The sequence below is a fragment of the Mytilus trossulus genome, chromosome 2 (genome assembly GCF_036588685.1).
Source record: "Mytilus trossulus isolate FHL-02 chromosome 2, PNRI_Mtr1.1.1.hap1, whole genome shotgun sequence".
Lineage (NCBI taxonomy): Eukaryota > Metazoa > Mollusca > Bivalvia > Mytilida > Mytilidae > Mytilus > Mytilus trossulus.
The window spans coordinates 59,033,831-59,059,406 of NC_086374.1; the positions used below are offsets into that span (position 1 = coordinate 59,033,831).

Sequence of the window (25,576 nt, forward strand, 5' to 3'; positions counted from 1 at the left end):
ATTTGGAAATTTACAGATAGATTCTCATGAGCAGTTAATAAATGGTTGCAAGTCATTGCAAACGGTATTTATTACTGCAGATTATTGAGCTTTTTACAGAAAATTCAGTGCATTATGCCTTCTTTATATTCACAAATTGAAAAAACGTTAAGCAACCAATCATTATTCACATTTTATTCTATGTCATTAGCCAGTTTCAATAGATAACCAGTCGCGAATCGCTACAGCCCTAATTATTTTTTTAGAAATTTACCTGTGAAGTTACTTTTTGTGTGTTAACATTCGTGTGACGCACAGTTTGTTATTCTATTATGCTGTTTTGTGTCCTTCATTAATTTAGGGGTTCGTTGTTTATATGTGATAAACATGTCGAAATTTACTATTACATAATTTATTCATGTACTTTTCTGTCATCAGTGTTTTTATAATCGTGTGTACTGTATATTCCCGTCATGTAATGTTGTCATTTTAGCATAATTCGCGAGATTTGGCTAGTCGCAAACCAGGTTCAACCCATCAATTTTCCTCAAAATGTCCATTACCTAGTCAGAAATACGGCATTTGTTATCTTATAGTTTGGTTCTATGTATGTTTGTATGTATGTTGTTTGTTTTTTGTTGCACTTCAATGTTTCTGTTTTCTCGTTGTTTCCTCTAAAACTTGATCTGTTTCCCTCAGTTTTAATTTCTAACCCAGAAATTTGTTTTCTTTCAATCGATTTATAAAGTTTAAACAGCGGTATACTACTGTTAGCTTTTATTTACCAGATCCTTAAAAGAAAAGGGAAGTCAAAAATCGTCGTATGATTGTATTGTAATTCATTCATAAGAATCCGTCAGTACCGTATTCTATGTTATCTCTGGTTGTCAGTTTTCGAATGATGGTGATAAATTAAGATTTACAGGATTTATATCTTTTGGGGAAAAAACGTCAGTGATCGTTAATAATCAAACCTGTCAACGATAACACGTACACCGCTCACAAGAAGCTCACAGTTATCCCTGACACCTCGTAAAAAGTCAAATCACAAAAATACTGAGCTCCGAGATAAATTCAAAAAGGAAATTCTTATCCATTGACAAAAACAAAGCTATAACACATCAATCGAAGATATAACAAATGTCATATTCCTGACTTGGTACAGGCATTTTCTTATGTAGAAAATGGTTAATTAAACCTTGTTTTGAAGCTAGCTTAACCTCTCATTTGTATGAACAATTATGCAATTTTACTTTCAATACTGAACATTTAAGTTCAAATATTTTTGACACGTCAAAGCACACTAAGCTTAGTATCTTTACTAAGAAGGTCCTTCAAGGCAGGGTTAGCAAACCCCCAGTTTTTATCAGCACTGCCCAGCCCGGTGAGAAAGACTGGTAAAACCCGACTTTTCCTGAGTTTTTTCTTTGTAATACTGACCGATAAAAAAATACTGGCCTAAATTTAAAAAAATTGTATAAAATAAGACATATTAAGATTTTGGACTATGCATAAGTATACTTGTTTAAGACTCTCATAGTACAAATGTATAAATCTGAGAAAGTATTGTTTTAGTAACTCTTTAAGAAAATTATATGAAGCGAATAAGACAAATGGGAAAATATTTGCTCAATATACATAAAACCTAACTATATCACCATTATGTTGAGTTTGGTCAAACTGTTGACATACATCCTAAAATTCAATTTGTTTCTTTTTTTCAAATATATATATAAAGCATATATTAATATTAAGCAATTATATGCAATGTAAATGATTAAACTTTTAAACATTTTCTGTCTATTGTTTAAAATGACTAATGAGCTTCAGCATATTTATATACACGTTCAATACTTATTAATAAATTATTGAACAGAGACTTTTTTATATAACAATAATCAACCTGTTCCGTACTATAACATGTATAAGTGTTTATGGCATGTCGCCGTAGGGTAATTATTAAGCAATATGATGGTATACATTTGTAACAATTTAAAATACAATTCACTAAAAGAGTATGACTTTTTTTGAAAGGTTGAATTATTGAAACAAAGCTTGGCAATTAACAAGGTATCCAAACATGTGCAAATATTGTATTCTGTTAACATAAATATAAAGGAGAAAAGGAAGAAATATCGCATTTTCAATCTACTAGAAATGACTCTCAATGGTTACCTGAATGAAATCTATATATTTAGCTATAAAACTATGCAACTGCAACATGTCTTTAATATGTTTTTGTGTAAATAAGCTTGAAAAATAATGTGGCCCATTATTGCCCAGTATGAACCGTTACAGGTTGTATTGCCTAGACCACGAAAACCCGGACACAAGGGTATCCAAAAATGTTGTAAACAATATATGTTATTCTTATTTATGTCAAAATAGCAAGTATTACAAAATTTACACTTTGTGAAACGTACAAATGATAAGATAACAATGTTCTTAATTATCATAAATAAATTACATAACGATGAAAAAAATCAAACTCTATAATGTAACATACATTCTTGGCGTAGAATTGTGTCAAATATGCCGCCAGAAACACATAGTTTGACTTGCATATTTAATACGACACGTAAATTATTATCAAATAATCAAAGCCCTGAGGTATTTTGTACTCCGATCGTTTAAAGAACTGACATTTTACAAATTAAGCATAGGATATATTCAAATGCACGATCAGATCCGGCTGTTCCAATGCTGCGAGCCGAATAAGATTTACAATTTATTTGAACAACTGATCTAAGACATATTCATATACACGGATAATTATAATGCTGCACTATTGGCATTGGCAACTATCAAAGATTAAATTAAAATATGAAGATGTAACATATGTTAATAGTCAACAACAGTCACGCCTCAAAACGAAATGTGCAATAGCTCCTTGAAAAACGTTCAAAACAGATACTTCCTGAAAAAAGACGCTTATCGGCTTTAAAACGATTTGTTTCTCTTATAATTGATGTTTTTCCCTCAGTTTTAGTTTGTAACCCGGATTCATTTTTGTTTATTCAATCGATTTATGAATTTCGAACAGCGGTATACTACTGTTGTCTTCATTTATTGAACTGTTCAAATATATTTGTATGTAATACAACCACACAGCGAATCACAATAGCTGATTGTTCCTTCTTTAAACTTTTTTTATCAGAGCGTCAATGATGAGTCCTGTGTAGTCTGGAGAACAAACTTTTAATCATGGGTTCTATGATAAAAAGATTGTTTTAAGTAAGCTGAAATGAAACGCTTGTTTTCCCTCTTTAGATGTACCATCTTGTATGGGTTTTAGTTATGTCAAGAAACATCCGACACTTATTGCAGTTATGAGATCTTCGTTCTATTTGAAAAACCAAACGAACAGTGTGCAGCTTTAGAAAAACTTTGATAGATTTTCTTTATAAGTCAGATTTAAAAAGCTGAAAGGCGGAGACAATCTTTTTGTATTATAGGCATTTTATCAGGTTGTTATAATTAACGGCGTAATAAGCAAAAAGCGTGAAAGCCTTAATTTGATGACGTCAAAAATGTCCCTTGTACTTACTTTTTATTGCAGCAAAATAAAGCAAAAAATTTAAATAGCACTTTCAAAAGCATTTGTTCGCTCTATGATGTGATTAAATTGCTGATTATATATAGTACATCATGATCACACAAATTAATCATTCTCCTATGATGACTTATAAATATCACTAAAATGCACAAACACAGAAACTATTACGTAATAAATATGTCAACAGGAACCTGTAAGTATGCAATCATACGCATTGTTTCTTTCATTTTTGTTTTGTTTTGAATAGTGACTATTCATGTTCTTCAAATGTTGTTTTTTGTTTTGTTTTAAACGATGTACATATTTGAACTTGGGGTATTAAAATGCAGTGAATTGGTTAAATCTAAAAATATTGAAATTTTAAGAATAATAAAAATTTACCAATATGATTATTTAATCTTTTTAGGCACCTGAATTTAACTCGTGCAAGTTATGAAAGCGAGATAATCGATTATCGTTAAACAACACTCACGAATAAGATAATTTACAATATCCAAGCAGTTAAGTTGCTTTATCTATTTTGCCTAATCTTTATTCTAAAAATTTAGCCAGCGAACTTAAGGTAAATCCAATATCTCATTCAGCACTTTCATACATGTGCTTTAACTATATACGCAGAATGTGGTGAGATAGGTAGATCGGATCGAACTCAATAAGTAGCAGCATTACACCTAATCTGTAAGGTTTATTTGGGTAAACAAAATCTTTGATGGACTATATATTGATAACTTCAAGTACAAGATAGTAGCTACAAATGTAACACTCGTGTTTGGCTAACTAAAAGGGTCAAATACAACTTTAACCAAAAATTGACAGAATCAAGGCAAATGTGTCACATGTAGAGCAGAATCTGCTTACCATTCCGGAGCACCTGATATCACCCCTGTTTTTGTTCGTGCTGCTAAGTTTTTATTTTTCTATGTTGTGTCTTGTGTACTATTATTTATCTGTTTGTTCTTTGTCTTTGTTAGTCATGGCGTTGTCGTCAGTTTATTTTCGATCTACATGTATGATTTGACTGTCTCTCTTGTATCTTTAGAGCCTCTTTTGTACCTTTTGGGACGAGAAAGGAGAAGGTCCAGTGAGGACCGATTTTGGCCTGGAAGTTCATCTTCATCTGATGATTTGGACACTTTTTAAACACTTAAGCGTCTACTTCAGTCGATTCAATTAGTTTATGTGAAAGATTTTCTCTGATTTAGTCATTAAAGTACGCTCAAATTGAAGCTTAAATATGAAAAATCCATTAAAAATACCAGATATGTGTGTATTGTATTGTCAAAAACAGCCACTATTTATGTAGCAAAAGTATTCTACTTTCCAATAAATAGCTATAAAAGGTAACATTTTAACAATTTTGTAAAACTGGTATATTTTGGCGTTAATATTGAGTCACTGATAAGGTCTTTGCATCGGAACTAAACACATTTATTCTAAAAACAGTTATTGGCATGACACGGGTTATGTTCTTCTCATATATGTTATGATGGTATGATACTAAACCCCTAACGGGAAGGATTGTGCCTGATGTTCATATGAAGTCTGGAGCTGGCATGTCAGTTAACTGCTAGTAGTCTGTTGTTATTTATGTATTATTGTCATTTTGTTTATTTTCTTTGGTTACATCTTCTGACATCAGACTCAGACTTCTCTTGAACTGAATTTAAATGTGCGTATTGTTATGCGTTTACTTTTCTACATTGGTTAGAGGTATAGGGGGAGGGTTGAGATCTCACAAACATGTTTAACCCCGCCGCATTTTTGAGCCTGTCCCAAGTCAGGAGCCTCTGGCCTTTGTTAGTCTTGTATTAGTTTCTTGTGTACAATTTGGAAATTAGTATGGCGTTCATTATTACTGGACTAGTATATATTTGTTAAGGGGCCAGCTGAAGGACGCCTCCGGGTGCGCGAATTTCTCGCTACATTGAAGACCTGTTGGTGACCTTCTGCTGTCGTTTTTTATTTGGTCGGGTTGTTGTCTCTTTGACACATTTCCCATTTCCATTCTCAATTTTAATATTTATGTAGCATAAGTATTCTACTTTCCAATAAATAGCTATAAAAGGTAACATTTTAACAATTTTGTAAAACTGCTATATTTTTGGACCCAAAAGGGGTGTTACTGGACCTGCTATTTTAATCTAAGTAACTGGAATTTTCCTCCTTCAAACAATTTCAGGTGCTAACAGGCATTCAATGAAAGATTGACTGAGAATAAAAAAGACGGAAAACATATCCGTAAATATACGAAATTAATAACTAAAGACTGGACGACATGAAACCCGTAAATTGGTTGAGACTCAAGTTTTACGGAAGTCGATTATTATGCCATCATTTGAATTAGATTTCTACAACTGAGCAATAAAGTGATTCTAGCACATATATATGGTGTGAACCAACCTTAAGGTAATAAAGGAGCAAATATTGCAATGTTATTAGTATGGCCTATGCTGGCAAAATAAAACAGTTTTCCAACTAACAGAAAACTGAGAAAAGGGACACAACTCCAATTTGTCTTATAGTTCATTTGTTTAATCATATTGTTTAACAATTGTAAGATATATTATGCATTTAAGATATATATGATTCTAAAAATATCTCAACAAAGATACAAGGATTATAATTCAACAATCATTCAAGAATTATAATTATGATAAGATGAGAACTCAACAAAGATAGTTTTTTGTTTGATTGCTTTATCATTTTCAACAACATTATACAAGTGTTAGCTCTGAGTTTCTGTATATTATCCTATAGAATAAACTAGCTATCTGGGTTTTTTACTTGTGTTTTTATACCTTAAGCTTATCAAGTTTTGATAGGTATATGAAATGCCTTTAAATATACTGAAAAGAGGCTGTAACAAATCTATTATAAGTTATTTCCGCATATTAAGCTTTAGTAACCTTCTACACACTAAATTAATGTGTATATTTTTTCTTTTATTCAGTATAAATCTTTCTATTGATGAATTAATATGAGCTTCCGACTCTCTGGTCAGTAGTTTCAGTATTACGCTGATTATCTGACATTAATATATACTAATAATAACATTAGATGTATGTTTCATTATAATACGTTATTTTGATTGGCTACACTGAAATCTCGCGTTATTCCTTAATCAATTTCATTACACAATAACATTTATAATTCATGAAGGCACGAGGTACCACCATTAAGTGCTCAGGTAAATTAAATAAATCATTGATAATAATCGTGTTTTACATGATACTAGCTAAAAATGTAATTATAAGTATTGAATGCTTCTTTTTGTAACTTCATATAGGGGTGTAAAAGCGTTGACCGTGCACACATTTTTAGAATGCTTTTACACCTCAATGAAGTTACAAAAAGGAGCGTTGTTTCTGATAAGGGTCTGAATGAACTACGACTTATATGAAAATAAGAAGATGTCGTAAAGGGTTGGCGAACAGTTTGTTTCCATAAGTCTACCTCCGATCTGAACAAATATGTTGTCATTACGAAAAACCAGCATCATAGCACATGTTCCTCATGGTACCCTAACGCAATACATGTATAGCGTAAGCTACCATTTTTTACATTGGACAGCATCGTAGAGTATCTTTCACAACATTTTGCTTTATTTGACATGGGTAAGGCTGGTAAAATGGTTGAAAAATAACCAAAGTTTTGATTGAACAAATTTTTCAGAAAAAGATCAAGATTTAAAAAAATATTCAAAAGTTCTATAGATAATTTTAGAATCTACTTTTGAGAAATATAACTGAGTTTATAATCTTACGGAATTTTGGGAAGCTAAGGTGTCCCATACAAACAAACATAGTTTACTGTTCAATTGTATGTTAATTGAAACTATGAAGGACTTTTGATTCGTAAAAATCTCACCTCATGTCATTTTGTCTGTAATTCTATGTCGGATTACTTATCGTGGGTGCTCATTTATTCCTAATTACTCTACTAGACACTCGTAGAAGTACAAAATATTACATAATTTAGGTAGAAAAATACACTTTCTGCACTAACGTGCACGTTTGTCCACTTTTAGAAAAAAATCTTACCTTTAAAGCAGTGATCTTCAAATAAAAAAGGACCTTCCTCTTTCTGAATTTTACACTAAACTAATGTGTCTTAATGTTCATTTAATGTTTGTATAAGTGTGTATATCATTGTTGCTGTCATTTGATAGAATTATTTCTACTTAATTCATTGCAGTTGCAAGTCTATTATCAATTTCTTTTCATAGTCTACGTTAATTGATATTACACGTGTGTGTGATTTCTCGAGGTCACTTCTTCTCAACAGCGACTGTCGTAATATATTTGGCAGTTTTTTTATTTGTACAGAGAAGCGTTTAGAAGTTTATTATGTAGCAACTTTATTCTTCAGAGTAATTGTATTGAATGTATGCTTACATCTCATCTAGTAAATATTAGCGTAAACCGCTGCCTAGTCAAATTATTCTTGGATCTTGTTTTTTAGTTGTATTCTGACGCCTGAGTCTCCGCCATAGCCTATGATGAACTGGATAAATATTGGAAGGAGTCGTGGTTTTGAAATATTCAACAAATGATAAAACTTATAGCAAATAAATAGTTCAAAGACGTGCAGTCTAGATTTATTTAGTTTTGATAGCATTTCGGTTGAAAAACTGATATTCTTTTCAATTAAGGTTGCAGTTGAACGCACATGTCACATGCAGGGATCTTACTCACTATATATACGTTAACAGCCTAGTGATGAGGTAGATGGACTATGTAGACCATTCGACCACCGAGACTCAAAGAATATACTTTAGTTCTTTTGAATTTACATAAGTGTATAGCAGTCTAAAATTTCAGGTAGGGATTTTAAATTGTGAAAAGAATTAACCTGCTTGTTTTAAATAAATAATTATAGTTTCCTAGATCATTATTTACATGTATGCTGAATACATATCAGGACAATAAACATTATTGTCATAAACCATAACTAAAAATGGTAGATTATTGCTATGTTCTTTTTTTCCTGGAAAATGAAATAATGTTTTATCCACTTTTACTTTAAGTTCTAATATTTTGATAGGCTATTCAAATTTTTTTAACAAATTTTCTTGATTTTTGTTTTTATTTTAACGAAACGCGCATCTAGCGTACACATGTTTAATCCTAGAATCTTAAAGGAGTTTATTGACCCTGCATATAATAAAAAAAGAATGATTAACAATAAAAATTCAGATTACAGTACTTATCTATTAATCTATTAACATCATTGCACATATTAAGAATGACATGACATTTGTTTTTTATTTAATATTATTTGAATGACGTTTTAACTTAATAGTTTTTTTTTATCGAAACCGTTTCGAATGCCCTTGTAATGCCGAAAAACTCGTAGTACAGTTTCTGATTCTTACTCTCAAAACAATTATTTGAAATGAATACAAAATAATATACTATCTTCATCGAAAACGAGTAACGATGATTCATAGAACCAACACACTTTTTCATTAAGTAAAGCTGTAAAATGATTAACAGAGGCAACTCCAGTTATGTGTCAGCGATTGGTTTCCTCTGATTGAATTGACTTTTGTTTGTAGGATTTATGTTTGCAAGTATCGAAAATTGAACACCAAATTCAATTATAGGGTTAATATGATTTTTTACAAATAGAAAGACACAAATCTGCAGTTGACTCTACGTAATTTTGTAATTAATGATCGTCCCATCAGTACTTCTTGGTTTTTTTTTTATTGTTTATGAACTGAACAATTTCTTCTTCAGAATTTGTTGATGTACGCTTTGATTTCTTTATTCATATGATCAATGTCCATATAATCAAAGTATCACAAATGATTTATATTGGCATAATGTTCATTGTTCAAAAACATTGAATAAATCCGCCAGCGGAATATTTAGTTGTTCAATTTTTCCTTCTTTTTACTCTTTGTTTCTAGTTTTGAACAATTTAATCCTTGATACTAAAGCTCGATAATTTATAAAACTTAAGCATATATTTCTGCACATAACACTCTATACTATTTATGTCGTTTATTCGTTGTTGTTTTTTTATTTAATGAAACACCAATATATTACTTTTTCTTTCTCAAAAAATGACTATATCAAACATTCCAAACTTACATTGTTATAACCATGAAAGAAATAATTTGTTGACTAGAAGACAGGTTAATAAAAGCAATATGTGTTTGGTTTTTTTCGGATCTGACATCTTTAGCTATTTTAATTTATTATGCTTTGTTTTCTAGATTTATATACTATTCTTATCTAGAATTTATAATATGCATCTGCTTATGCAAGTTCTAGTTTTTGATTCTACCTCCAAAACAATACATTTAATTTGTCTTTCGAACTTGAATTCATCGTTAAAATCGACTTTATCTCCCTTTGACTTCTTTACAATATCCATAATTTCTAACAAATGAAATATTTTTACTTTTTTTTTATTTTCACATAAGGTTTTCACTAAATAGGTATATAGATTATCATATTGTTAGGGAAAGACTAAACACGTCCAACTTTTTCATCTTACTACTTAATGTCCGCAAGTATTGTTCATATGACCATGACGACAGTGTTGAAGTAGAGTAGCAGTAATCATAGAGTGAAAGTCTGAATTAAAATGTTTCAAACCTCATTCAAAATTAAGTAAATTACATATTCAAATATTGGAATCAATAACGTGTATATTTATTATGGTTAATTTTCTAGAACAAATTGTATTGTCGCAAAATGACTATCACAATCTAAAGTCATATATATGAAACCTCAAATTATAAAAAATATATACATATTATTTATTTTATAACTAAATAGATAGTTTTTATTATAAAAGTTATGTATATATACTTTTGTTTTGAAGAATTTTTTTCAATTGTACACATTAAGAAGAATTTACTTTTTTTAATGCTTGCTTCCAGGAAGCAATTCGCCGACATATTTTTCCGAATGTAAAGTGACCCTGGTGTTAGTGGTGTTTGTTCCACAGGGTAATGTTATGCGTCTAGTGCGATATATCTATTTATATGGTTCTTATCGCAGCTGGCTAGCATATTTCATGTGAAAAGAAAGCGGAGTTTGTAAGTCTTTCCTGCCAGTATACAGCTTCTACATTACCAAGACTCCAGCAATATCCTTATCGTTGGTAACACTGGTAACTGACTACTTTGAAGTCAGGCTGAACTGCTTGGGGATCTCGGAGCAGCAAGGGCCCTAGAAATGCAGTGTGTAGGTCCATCGATGTGTGGACATGCCCTTGTACTCATCAACCTTGCTCCAGCTATGGGTAAATAGTTTGCTAGATAGGAGTCTTAAGCCCAAGGCAACCTATCTAAGAGAGAAAACTCGAACAAAACCGAACAGATCATGATTCGTAAACCTTGGTTTAGCAACTGATCTTGAGGAATGGAACCGTTAACACAAAATCTATTGGCGATTCCGGATGGGGGTTGAGCACATGACCAACTATCTCGTCTCCTAAAAAAATGCAGTTACGGAAACAAGGACAAGAAAAAACTTCTCGTTTTAATCTCGTATTAAGATCGGAGAACCAGCAGACATCTGCAAGTATGAATGATGTCAGTGAAAGCCTAATGGAAGCTGACAACATAAAAAGTATTTTGAGCACGAGAACAAAACTAAAAATTGGATGTTGGAATGTAAGACAATGTATGAAACAGGAAAACAAGCGCAAGTCATCAGAGAAATGAGAGCATACAAACTCCACCTGCTAGTAATAAGTGAATGTAGATGGACTGGATATGGTAAAAAATCTACAAGTACAGGTGAAACAATTGTGTATTCTGGTAGAAAAGACGAAAAACAGCAAGCAGGAGTAGCAATTATAATTAGCAGAAACGTAACAAAGACCATGATAGAGTATGCCCATGTAAACGAAAGAATAATAAGACCTCGCTTCCAAGCAAGGCAAGGAAAACTAACCATCATTCAATGCTTTACTCCAACAAATGGAGCAGAGGATGATGTGAAAACAGATGTCTATCTAGCTCTACAATCTGAGATAGAAAAAGTATCAAAACATGATGTTACAATAGTGATGGGTGATTTGAACGCCAAAGTTAGAAATGATAACACTGGGAATTAAAGAGTAATGGGAAAATATGGATGTGGCAAGATTAACGACAATGTAGAACTTTTGGAGGACTAATGTGGTACTAATAACTTAGTAATAGGTAGTACTATCTTCCCTCATAGAGATATACATAAGCTGACATGGACTTCTCCAAATGGTAGAGACAAAAACCTAATAGACCATATTATCATCTATGGAAAGTGGAAAAGATCGCTTCAAGATGTACGCGTAATGAGGGGTGCAGATGTTGCTAGTGACCACCATCTAGTAATTGCAAACATCAAACTGAAACTAAAAAAGTTGTCTACTTATGTAAACGTGACAAGGAAATTTGATGTTGGTAAATTACAAGATCAAAAAATCCAGCGAGAGTTTAAACTGGAAATAAAGAACAGGTTTCAGCTATTAGACAACCTCACAACTGACGACACAACCACAATATCAGTCAATGATGAATGGCAGCACATACATGAAAGCTACACTCAAGCCAGTACAAAGATACTAGGAATCAAAAGACAAGTACACAAGGAATGGATAACACCTGAAACTTGGATTTTGATATATGAAAGAAAAGAAGTAAACAACAAAATTTGTAAAACTCGTTCTGAGAGAATTAAGGAAAAGCTAAGAACAAAGTATACAGAATGCAACAAGAAGGTAAAAACACCAACAAGAAAAAACAACAGAGATTTTATGGAAGACCCAGCAAAAGGAGCAAAAAGTGTAGCTTCAAATCAGTGAATGGATCAGATCTATCAAGAAAGTACAACTAAGTGCTAAGATAAATATGCCTATTAAAGACAAAAACAACAATATGCTAAAGACAGAACGAGATCAATATCTGAGATGGAAGGAACATTTTCAAGAGGTTCTTAATCGAAAAGATCCAGATAATATAGCAATTATTCCTGAGGCACCATTAGACCTTGAAATAGACACAGATCCACCTTCAAAACAAGAAATACAGAAAGCCATTAAAAGCTTGAAAAACAAAAAGGCACCTGGCATGGACCAACTGAATGCAGAACTTTTTAAGATAGATCCAGTTCTAGCAGCGGATACTTTACATCCAGTATTCCAAAAAAATATGGGAACAAGCTATTATTCCTAACAGTTGGTCTGAAGGCACATCATTACAATACCAAAATCAGGATACCTAACTAACTGCAACAACTGGGGAGGAATCACCTTACTATCCATTCCAAGTAAGGTCTACTGCATAAATTTAATATCAAAAATAATAGAGGCTGTGGATAAGAAAGTACGACAAGAACAAGCTGGTTTCAGAAAAGGTAGAGGCTGCATCGACCACATATGTGTCCTTCGTAACATCTTAGACCAGTGTCATGAGTGGCAGAGAAAACTACTGGTAAACTTTGTAGACTTCGAGAAAGCGTTTGACAGCTTACACCGGGAAAGTATTTGGGAAATTCTGAGAAACTATGGTATACCAAGTAAGATAGTGCTACTCATCTAGCAGTTCTATACAAATTTCGCATGTACCATCATGAGACATGGAGTCTTTGCTGATACAAAAAGATGGAGGTGGCTGGGTCATGTTATACGCAAACCATCTGATGACATGACTAAGGTAGCCCTTAGATGAACACCAGAGGGGAAGAGAAAGAGACGCCGACCTTAAACAACATGAAGACGCACTATAGAAAATGAGCTTAAGGAAAGAGGATATACCTGGGACACAGTGGAAAGAACAGCAAACAACAGGGAAGAGTGGAGGAAACTTATCATTGCCCTATGTGCCATTGGGCATAGCAAGGACTAAGTAAGTAAGTAAAGTGACCCTAGCGTGACAATCGTATAAATCCGGTGATCGCAATACGCATGAATCTGATTGTACATTTAATTACGTGTTCAATATCCATGCTTCTTTGTTGATTGTTTACTATAAGGTGACAATCGGTAAACTACGGCTTCATAACGATTCATTAAACGGCAATTATTAAGCAGCCATATTTTCTCAGCATAACAGACAGAGAAATAACAAAAAAATGATGATAATACGATATGTTTGCGTAAAAAATATTAACTCCGTGCACAGAAGACTTAGTGTTTGATATATACATGCATTGGTTCAAGAATTGGATAATCACTATTTTCACCAGTCACTCGCTTCATATGATCTTAAAAGGCCATAAATGGACATGATTTCCGTCAATTGTCGGTTTTAAAAGACAATAACAATCAAAACCAAGGAGTAAACAAAGACTCATTTAAAACTATCTATTTTGTTTTATACTTTGGTCTTTTTTTTTTTTTTAGAACCACGTAATAAACTAAGTTAGTTGTATTGATTCATAAGAACCTTGTTACGGTTCATTTGTTACATATAAAATTATGCTCAGCCTGCAATTCTGTCGTTAACAACATAAAGTAAACAGTATACGTTTCCACTTTTGGAGATAACTACGGAACTTTTTTCAACTTGATGGAAAGTGTATGGTTGGCGATAAGGGGAACTTATTATAGGGATGTATAATATATTAACAATATTTTCATGCAATTGAAATATATTTGAAGAACTTTGAAAATAAGTTATTTTTTTATCATAATTGTAACAACTCCAAATTATCATTTGAGTTTTCTTCAAATGCAATATAGTCCTATCAATTTTTCCAGATTTTTGGTCTATTTTTTTAAAGCCTTATTTTCCCTAATAAAAATAAATAACAATAAGAAAACATTTAATATTAAAGTTACTGAAGACATTTATCAGTTGCACAATATTTAGGATTCAAATTGAGATATCAGTTTCATTCTCATTAAAAAGTTTGTTTCGACCATTTTGTTCTATTCTAAGTGATATATAACAATATATTCCTTTTATGAAATTATACATGAATATAGATTATCATTATATTGTTATTTTTATTTTCACATACCAATTGTCTTTGGTATAACATGTATCAATACCTATGTCTTTGTTACAGGTGGTATTTTTTGTTCTGTGGTTTGCATGTTTCAATGTTCTTTTAGATTACTGTGGATTCATTTATTTTCGTGGGTATCAATTTTCGTGGATTGCTGAAAACTTGCATATTCGTGGATATTTATTTTAGTGGTTTTGCCAATTTCTGTATACAAAGCCTATTGAAAATATGTTATTCGTGGAACATTTGAATTCGTGGTTTACCTGTACCCACGAAAACCACGAAAATTGGTACCCAACGATTAATAATGAATCCACAGTATTTGTTTATGTATTTCTTTTTCTGGAATGTTCTTGCATGTGTTTGTACTGCCTTCCTGTTATATGATAATATTGTCTTTATTTACATTGACATATAAGTGGGGGGTTTGGCTAGACATAATACAAGGACCAACCCTCCATTTTTTTAAATATCCCGTATCAATTCATGAATATAGCAGTTGTTATCAAATTGTCTGTTTCTGTGTTTCAAATGTATTGTGACGTTTGTTTTTGTAGCTTCTGTGGTCCGTTATTTTCCTCTTATAATTGAAGTATTTCCGTCAGTTTGAATTGCGACCCATATTTGTGACAGTTAAATCCAATTATGACTAGCTATTGAACAGCGGTTCACTTCTAGAGACTTGATTTACAACTGGTATATAATAAGCATGAGTGAATCAAGCAGGGTAGGTAATTATGTTCTTTAATTATATAAGCTTAAGACTGTCTTACACTCTGGATTTGCAGCGTGTGTAGGTTGTCGCCATTGGTCGCTGCCTAAACATCGTCAGACAAAAAGGATCTGTTGTTCAACACACGTCATTCGTTTTGACTTTGTAGGCTCATATTAGTCCTACGTTTATATGAAGGCTGTCATAAAATAGATAACATATTTTAAGGTAAGTCTGGTTTCTTCTGGATAGGGTTCAAGAACTACCTCCTGTTACCAACTTCTTTTCGGATATTATTGTTGAATGTCGTAGCTTCAATTTTATTTTGTTTCTTTGATGTGTATCTTTTCGGTCGAATTACTGTCCCAAAAATTTTGACGCATTGTCGAAAATATTACGGTATCATTAGGTTCCTCGTCGCATGTCTACTGAATGGTTTGGTTAATCTGTTAGAAGCCTTTTCGAAACGTTTAGTATCTATCTTTGTATCTGTTTAATTTTTGTTGAATTCATCTTAAATTTTTAAAACGTTTAAAATCATTTTATAAATTGTTAATTTCCTTCGTTATATCTATTCCATGCTTTTGTGTGAGTGTTCGGATAAGGTGTAAAACATATGAATGAACACTGTATGTTTAACACCTAAACTTCTAGAAACTTTTTTTCTTTAATTTGTACTTTAAAGGTAAGTAATCAAAATGCGTTTTAACCGTATTTGTCAAGGTATACATGCAAAAATGCATGTATCTGGAAATAAACATGTTATTACCTGATAAAACATGTTTATAATGTTCAGCTGGCTATTTTAAACTGACAATTGTGACCCAAATTAAATATGTATATATAATTAAACAACAACACAAATCAGCAACATACACATTAAAGCATTTACGGCAAATGTCTATTGGCATATAAATAGTTTGGACCCATATTATTCAAATTTAGGAAGAAGAGATTCATTCTGCCTTTGTAGTATACGTACGTACAATGATTTTGAAGCAACGTTAACAATGTAACTAAATGTTCCATACTTTAATGGTATTTGAACGAAATTTGACTCGTTTATATTTTTCATATATTAGAGAAAACTATATGATATTTATCTGTCAAATGAGATTTCAAAGTTAAGGGATCACCAGCATTTATAATTGGTTCAAACGCATCTAAAATAGCACAATAGCTGTATACAAAAGGAATACTCCGTCAATGCTATTCTAAGTCGATGATTGACTTAGTATGTATCAGAAAATATATTGTGTATCAAAAAGTAAAGCGCCTAGCAAAGTTCTTTAATTTCATTTTCAGATATATTGATAATGTCTGGTCAATAAATAGTCCACATTACTGTGAGTGCTTGCCACTAAAACATATTTTTTTCTCCAGTGAATTCGACAAAAAGAATACTACCGAAACAATATGTTATTCATGCAAATAGGTCACATTCATAATGAGCCTACAATATACATCATAATTTCAAGTCTACAATTGTGAAATTCACATTTTTTAGCAGTACGTTGCCTTTGCCCAATTGTAAAGCGTTAACATATATACATTTAAAATACGTTGTGATTGTGAATGATTACAATTATTGGACTTTTAATTAAATGTGACTTCGGATATCGAGTGGTGTTTTCAAAGCAGAAGAAGATTACCCTGCCAAAGCACCAAGTCGATGGAAGTCGAGTTCGTTACATTACCATAATATGTATCTTTTTATTTTTTAATCAATTTATAAAATAAGAAAATCAGAAAATTTAGATTCTTTAGATAATAAGTAATTACTTTGATATGGAATGCCACCCACCAGTTCGTTTACCATAGTAATCTATGTAGAATCGGTGTTTTGCTTTAATTCTATATTGTTGTAAATATAGAAACCCTTGCTTATGGAAACATGTTTGAGTTTAAAGGTGTTCGTGTTTGTTTTCAGTAACTGTGAAAATTTACTAATATGATTGTATTACATGACGTCTTATATAAGGACAGTATATGTACCTAAGCTGTATTTGCTTTGCAAACATAAATAAAATTGAGAATGGAAATGGGGAATGTGTCAAAGAGACAACAACCCGACCAAATAAAAAAACAACAGCAGAAGGTCACCAACAGGTCTTCAATGTAGCGAGAAAATCCCGCACCCGGAGGCGTCCTTTAGCTGGTCCCTAATCAAATATATACTAGTTCAGTGATAATGAACGCCATACTAATTTCCAAATTGTACACAAGAAACTAAAATTAAAATAATACAAGACTAAGGCCAGAAGCTCCTGACTTGGGACAGGCGCAAAAATGCGGCGGGGTTAAACATGTTTATGAGATCTCAACCCTCCCCCTATACCTTTTACCAATGTAGAAAAGTAAACGCATAACAATACGCACATTAAAATTCAGTTCAAGAGAAGTCCGAGTCTGATGTCAGAAGATGTAACCAAAGAAAATAAACAAAATGACAATAATACATAAATAACAACAGACTACTAGCAGTTAACTGACATGCCACCTCCAGACTTCAAGTTAATTGACTGAAAGATTATGATTGCATCATATGAACAGCAGGCACAATCCTTCCCGTTAGGGGTAAAGACTTTTAAAATATCATTATAATAAAAAGAATTATTAAACATCCAACATATACTAGTACATCAAATGTGAAATGGCAGAATTGTGTAATGGGATTTTTCTTATTATAGAAAACTCATTTATCAAATCAATACACAATAAACCTTTGTTATTCAATCCAATGAAAGATTTTAATATGGCTTTCGTATTTTTGATATTTTGATTTGAACAATAATCGGATTTCTTTTCACAGAAAATGGCACCACATTGTTGTCAACGGCTTATGCAAAAGATCCATTCAAAGGATATTAAATTAGATGAATATGGCAAGGCAAAGGAATTTTGTCTGTTAAGCATTGCTCGTCCTCATATGAGAGCTTTCCATTCATCCTGGTTTTGTTTCTTTATTGCATTCACCGCATGGTTTGGCATACAACCACTCTTACCAACAATCATAAAGGAGCTGCACCTGTCCAGGAGAGATGTTGGTAATTCTGGAATTGCAAGTGTTGCTGCTACTATAATTGTACGAGTATCTGCAGGACATCTTTGCGATAAATTTGGACCACGTCGGGTTATGGCAACTTTGTTGGTAATAGGATCCATTCCATTAGCTTTATCAGGATTCATCACTAGTGGAACAGGGCTGATTGTTGTGCGTCTTTTTATTGGTTTTCTTGGAGGAACATTTGTTCCATGCCAGTTTTGGACAAGTATTATGTTTAACTACAAGATTGTTGGAACAGCTAATGCCATGGTTGGTGGATGGGGAAATCTTGGTGGTGGATTTACATTTCTGTTGATGCCTGCTGTTTTTCAACTTATCAAAACCATGGGTGTCCATGAATTCTTGGCTTGGAAAATAGCTGTAGTAGTACCAGCCGTTATCTGCAGTGCAACTGGTATGTCATTTTTATCATTATTGGTGTATAACACTTCAGTGCTATTAATAGACATGTTTTACATATGTTGATGAAGTTTTTAATTGATTTAAAGTGTTTCGTCTTATTATTTTTTTTAATGGTGAGCTTTCAATTCTATAGAAAGCTATTATTCTTCACACACCATTATTCCCATCAAATTTTAGGTAGTATGAAATAAAGTAACCATAATAACTGTCGTCATTTCAACGTTTGATCATATTTACATATACATTCAGAAACGGACGACTTCGCTTCTAATTCTTTTTTCATCTATATATGTTCATTCTTATCGATCGATGTTTTGCAATCATCCAGGTATATCAATTCTGTTTACATCTGATGACTGTCCACAGGGAGAATGGATAAACCGGAGACATGCACATGCAAAAACTGAAGAACTAAGGGCTGTCGTTCATGAAGGTAACTATAACTTATGAAATAAGATACCACTCTAGAGAAAGGAAATAGAATTGAAAGTGACCCATAATTGGTTCATAAAACTGTAAAGGATGACTTTTTGTGCTTCGTAAGGGTTAGTGACTCGAAACGTCTCACTGCTTGTTGAATTGAGGCGATTCCCTCATATTTTTTGTTAACTTGGCAGTGAGTTTTATCCCTTCACTTGAATTATGAGATTTAAAACCGATAAACCCTAAAGGGTTTACTGATCGTTTGTTTTGCAGTTATGGGCTAATATGTTGAAAATTATAACAGAGAGAAAGAAAAGTTTAAATATTGTGAAAGAGGGATGAAAGATACCAGAGGGAGTGTCAAACTTGTATTAATGAATGAAACTGTAGAAATTTGTCAAGAAAGCCGAAATCGACAAACCACTCTTTATCGTAATAATTGCTTATCAAGGAACATTTTCATAATGTTTTTCGGGTGTTGTTTTTTTTTGTTGGTGGAGGGCGGGTATTATTTAGTCAGAGATCATATAATGAACAAAATTTCGAAATCCAAGGTAAATTCGAAAGAGAAAGAGGGCCATAAAAACTGACAAAATCAAATAAAAACAACCAACTTAACGAGTAAAAGAAACCTGTAACGAAAGCGGCTGGTTAAACCTGTTTTTATAGAAAACTCAACCCTCAGCTTAAATGAGAGAGGGGCGAATTTTCAAACTCTTAAATCGAAAATGGCTCAAAAAAAGGTCCAACCAATAGACATGGTTCACAAAACACAACTTATGAAAATAAAGACAGAGCATAATAATTTTCCACTATTATTTTGCACTTTTCAAAAAATTGTGCGGAGTTTATCTTTGTTTCAAATGAAGAAATATTGTGCATGTCAGAGTAAAGTCCTGTCCAGTACTATAGATAACATTTCCCTGACAATAACAATCACAGGCAGTTATCATTCAAATTTCCACACTTTTTAACCTGTGTACAATCTTAAGAAACCATGAAACCTCAAGTTTCAAAATATTCTATAGAAACCCCAAATAAAAAAAAGATAGTGCTTTGAAAAACCCAAGATCTATGTTTATGACCCATAAATGATTGCAATAAATGTAGGATTTATTACCTACAACTGTCAAATTCAAGGGAATATATTTTCGACCTATTTTGGTATACAACCGGATGTGACACACTATGATTTTGTGGTATTATATCTAAAGGTTTTCAGTAATCAAACCTCAGATGATAATACGGATATAAAAACTTGACCTCATGAATATAAAAACTTAGTATAACTTAAGTAAACGCACAAAGCTGTCAATAACAAATGTCCAAATAGTTCAATTAGACACCAGGCTAACAGACAAATAAAAAGTTCAGAAATTAGTAAACAGAAAAACTTAATATTGAACAACAATATTAAACAGAAATACCGGATACCACTCAAAAAGCAGTCAAAATGTAAACATTTCTGATTCCCTTGGCGAATTTGGTAATCATCGAGGAAAAGAGGAATTGCATTATAAAGAGTTCATTGAATAATGCATGTATATATATTTGTAAAAATGAAATAATTAACAAATGGTATAATATTGTTATAGAAAACTTACCAATGAAAGGACACCACAAGTCGCATCTGAATAAACAGCCAAAAGTATGGACTTACATTACAATTTCACTGTTGATCATACAATATGGTATGTGTTTTGGAGTGGAAATTGCTGGCAACACCATTCTGAATTTATACTTTTTATACAAGTTTAAAATCGAAGGCTGCAACGAAACTACAGTTACAATATCAAACAATAATTCGACTGGAGTCAATTTGATTGGTGTGGAAGAAGTAGATTTGTCATGTAGTGTCTTAAACCAAAGTACTGCTAGTTTAATCGCATCCCTCTTTGGACTAATGAATCTGTTTGCACGTGCACTAGGAGGAACATTTTCAGATATTTTCTTCAAGCACTACAAAATTCCAGGACGTCTGTTAGCTCACCAACTGTGTCTAGCAGGAGAAGGAATAATGCTAGTTATATTCAGCCAGATGAAAACTATACCGTCCGCCATTTGTGTATTGATTATAACAAGTTTATTTGTTCAAGCATCAGAAGGTACGACCTATTCCATAGTGCCATATGTTCATGCCAAGCGAATAGGTGTGATCGCTGGGGTTGTTGGTGCTGGAGGCAACACAGGAGCACTTATCTGGAATACAATATGGGTTCAATTAGTTGATGTAGAACCTAGTTGGTGGTTTTGGATAATAGGTGTAATTGTATTCTCAGGAAGTATGTTCACAATGTTATTGAGAGTTGAGGGCATGACTATATGGCATATCCTCCGTAAACAGGAAAAGGAAGACAATGAAGAAAATGAAACTGATCTTGAACGATAACACGTGTTTTGACGTGCAAAAAAGTACATTGTGTAGACAAATAAACAATACCTGATATTTGATGTCATTTTATAACCTACAATTATATATATATATATATTTCTTATGTTAAGAACATTAAATTAGATACATTAAACTCGAGTTGCTTCGTGTGTATTAGTAAAAACAAACTAGTAAAATAAAACGTCTATTGCGTCTTAATTTTAATCCAAAAAAAAAGCACAGATGACAGGCGTAAACATTTTGAGTAATTACTATAACATACGATAGTTGCATCGCAGTTAATAAAAGTATGCACAATTTACCAGAAAGTCGTTAGTTCATTGTCGTGATACTTGTCAAATAAAAATTCGGTGAATTAATTAATTATATGACTTTGTACGACTATGTGCATAAAATTACCTAGGGATATTGTATTGTCTAAAAAAATGTGTAACGGTTAAACAAATCAAACAGCTGTTGACACATTGAAAGAGCAATTAAAACAATTCTAAGAAAAATAGGCGTGGTAATATTTTGCCCAACTTTTCAACGACTAAACGCAGTATAAAACTTCCAAATAACACTACAAAAAAGCAAAACAAGGAGTAAAATGAAAAATAATCATAAGCTTTAATTATTTATCCTACCGAAGCAATTGAGATCAATTCCGTTTATTAGCGGGGTTCGTGTTAATCAGTCTTTTAGTTTTTTAATCGTTTGTCAATTTTTTGACATGGCATTGTCAGTCTGTTTTCGACTTCTGAGTTTGAATTTTTCTGGGGTACAATTAGCCTATCTTTTTCATTGGTGATAGTCTGTTAAATTATTTGATGATATCTTTGTAAATAACTGTTTTTGTGGAACGACACTACAGTCAGGATTCTACTTCGTCAAAGTTATCTCCCCATTACGCCAGTTCATTTTTACAATCGTAGAAAAGGAAGCCATTGTAGGGATGAAGCGCTGCCAATTTTGCTCTTGAAAACCGATAAATTTATCCACATAGCACCATTACGATCATTATAATTATGTCAGTTGTATTTTAAAAGACAAATGTATTTACAAGCTAGTTAGCATCAGTTAATTATCTTGTATGTGTTGATTCAACTTAAAACTATAGTTTGATCGGTTGTCAGGTAGAATTTAAATAAAAAATCTAATTAAATATTTCGTGGAAGGGCAGACTAAAAATGTTCAGTGGTTGACGATCATAAACCCTAGTTATCACACACAATTTTTTTCTTTTTTTTTTCGAAGATCTGCATTTTCATCATCCAACTTAAAATACTGTCGTCAAGAACTTTTAATAAAAACATAGCTATTCGAACACACCTACTATGTTTACGTGATTCGTTAGATAAGTATATTTGACCCATATATTTCATCTTTTCGTACTGTGATTTTTTTTATGTTATAAAGTCAACCTGCAGCTTTGATATATCAAAATGATAGAATCTGAAGCGAGATGATATATCATATACTCTTGCCTTGTGCGTTTTAAAGGCAAAATATACACCTCAAACGCGCCCAAACATAAAAAGGTGCGCTCGATTTTCTCTTTTCGTTTCAATTGTTACCCATTTTATGAAATTTTTTCTCGAGTCACATAAAGGAAGGGCAGACACGAAAATTTCATAACTGAATGATTAATATGTTCTCCGTCCGTGGTAAAAAAAAAAATCGGAGGTTATGCATTTTCTACATCAAGCTTGATAGATACCCATATTGTCGACTTGATATCTAATTGTTCTGCATAACTTTGTCATAGATAAATTAAAACTTATGCAAATGGTGTTTTTAAAATAAAACACTTCGTAATTGAGTAGAAAATTGTCTTTTTATTTGTTTCTATTCACTTTAAAAAAAAATTGTTTCTATAGTAAACATTACAGTAAGCATTTATCGCATTCTCTAACAAAGAGCTTGGCCTGACTGTACTTATCATTAGATAAATGCAACAGTAGTATACCGGTGTTCCACAGTCATACATCGATCGAGGGAAAACAAATCCAGGTAACAAACTTAAACCGATTGAAACATATCAAATATAATACTTTACTTAGGTTTACTTAGGTTCTTTTACTGATAGTTTGTTCATCAGTCTCTATATCTAAATCTTTTCCACTTCCGGTGATTGGAGATTTATAGTCTTCGTACATCATTGTTTTGTTCTTCCAGTATTTGTCTAGTCTATTCTTAAATGTATTTGTGGTTGGTGATGTCACTATAATTTCGGGTAGTGTATTCCATGCTTTTACTACTCGTAGAGCAAAGGCAATCCTCATTAATTCTGTTCTTGCTCTCTGTGGAAATATTTTCAGACTGTTGCCGCGTACCCCTGTTCGTGTTGTCATATCCTTCCATAATTTAACAAATTGTGCCGCCTCTTTATCATATTTTCCGTTCAGTATTTTATATAATTCAATCATGTCACCTCGGACTCGTCTAAAATTAAGAGATGATAGTTTTATTTTTTGCAGTCTTTCTGAGTATGTTAAATGCTTTAATCCTGGTAGTTGTTTAGTTGCCCGGCGCTGCACATTCTCAATTATGTCAATATATTTAATTTTATATGGATGCCATACTGAGCTTGCAAACTCTAAATGTGTTCATAATATTCAAGTATAATAAAAACAAGAAATACGGGCGTGTTTTACTTATCACGTAGACAAAAAAGTAATTCTTTTTTCCCAGCTTGTCAGAATTAATAAGTTAAAACTAACATTGCATGTGATCTGGTATAATATATATATATGTAGACCGTTGGTTTTCCCGTTTGAATGGTTTTACACTAGTAATTTTGGGGCCCTTTATAGCTTGTTGTTCGGTGTGAGCCAAGGCTCCGTGTTGAAGGCCGTACTTTAACCTATAATGGTTTAATTTTTAAATTGTTATTTGGATGGAGAGTTGTCTCATTGGCACTCACACCACATCTTCCTATATCTATTTACCTAAACTTATTTTTCATCTAAATATCTACTTCAAAAAGACCCATTTCACTTTAAACCTTTTTTTGTTGCAGGGGTTATTCTGTGTTATTTTGACTATGAATTCTCACTAGTGTGTGATAAAGCTCTAGAGGTACATGTAGTGGGACGGGAGAAAATTCAGTTATACCAGTAAATCTATGTTTTTGCTTTTGTTTTGGGTTTTCTGGGGAGCACACACATTCACATTATCGTCAAAAGAATGGAATTATATCCGACTTTCATACAAGTGTGAGATTTAGCTAGCTGTAAAACCAGGTTTAATTCACGTTAGATGTGTTTGAGCTGTATATTTTGACTTTTGACAAAGGACTTTTGTTTAGAAATTTCCTTTGAGTTCGTTTTCTGTTTGCTATTTTTCTTTTTTCAATAAGATTGCAAAAGACAGTTTCGCCAATGATTTTAAGAATTCACCCACACCTAAGGCAATATACCAACTTCACCTGCATATGGAATATACATTTACCAATTTATTCGATATGCAAAAGCTTGCAGCTCCTTCGCAGAACGTTACAAGTGTCTGAGAAGAAAATTGATGAACCAGGGATATGTCAAGGAATTTTTCTATAAAAAAAAAAGGTCATCGGAAGGTACGAAGTCCTTGTCGACAAATATTTCGAAACATAGATATAGGAAGATGTGGTGTGAGTGCTAATGAGACAACTCTCCATCCAAGTAACAATTTAAAAAGTAAACCATTATAGGTTAAATTTTGGGGCCCTTTATAGCTTGTTGTTCGGTGTTGAGCCAAGGCTCCGTGTTGAAGGCCGTACTTTAACCTATAATGGTTTAATTTTTAAATTGTTATTTGGATGGAGAGTTGTCTCATTGGCACTCACACCACATCTTCCTATATCTATAAAGTACGGTAAAATAATACACGAGTCTTGAAGTATAGATTATGGGTGGTGACGTTGTTTATCATCTTAATAACGTGTTATACTATTCTTTTAATTGTCTTTATTATTATTACTTTTACTGAAGTCTGATTTTATTGATATCCATTTGACGTGGCTCGGTACTTGTACATCCCGTCATTGTGCTATTATTCTGTGATAGTTTTCGTATTTTGTCTTTCGGTTTTACTTATGTGCTTAGTCTTTATGCCTTTTTGGTGTTTCTTT

The 25,576-nt window shown here is 32.5% G+C and overlaps 1 protein-coding gene across 3 annotated transcripts; it reads left to right on the forward strand.

Moving 5' to 3' along the window:
* The first annotated feature begins 7,874 nt into the window (after positions 1-7,874).
* LOC134707650 (uncharacterized) lies at positions 7,875-21,590 on the forward strand. 3 transcript variants are annotated; one of them, XM_063567603.1, is made up of 4 exons: positions 7,875-8,355; positions 18,015-18,663; positions 19,000-19,104; positions 20,690-21,590. In XM_063567603.1, the coding sequence occupies exons 2-4, from the start codon at positions 18,018-18,020 to the stop codon at positions 21,481-21,483; spliced, it is 1,545 nt and encodes a 514-aa protein (XP_063423673.1). In that variant the 5' UTR covers positions 7,875-8,355; positions 18,015-18,017; the 3' UTR covers positions 21,484-21,590. The 3 variants fall into 3 exon arrangements, with proteins under 3 accessions (XP_063423673.1, XP_063423674.1, XP_063423675.1); XM_063567604.1 differs by lacking the exon at positions 7,875-8,355 and adding an exon at positions 16,061-16,180; XM_063567605.1 differs by lacking the exon at positions 7,875-8,355 and adding an exon at positions 16,526-16,548.
* The last annotated feature ends 3,986 nt before the right edge of the window (positions 21,591-25,576 follow it).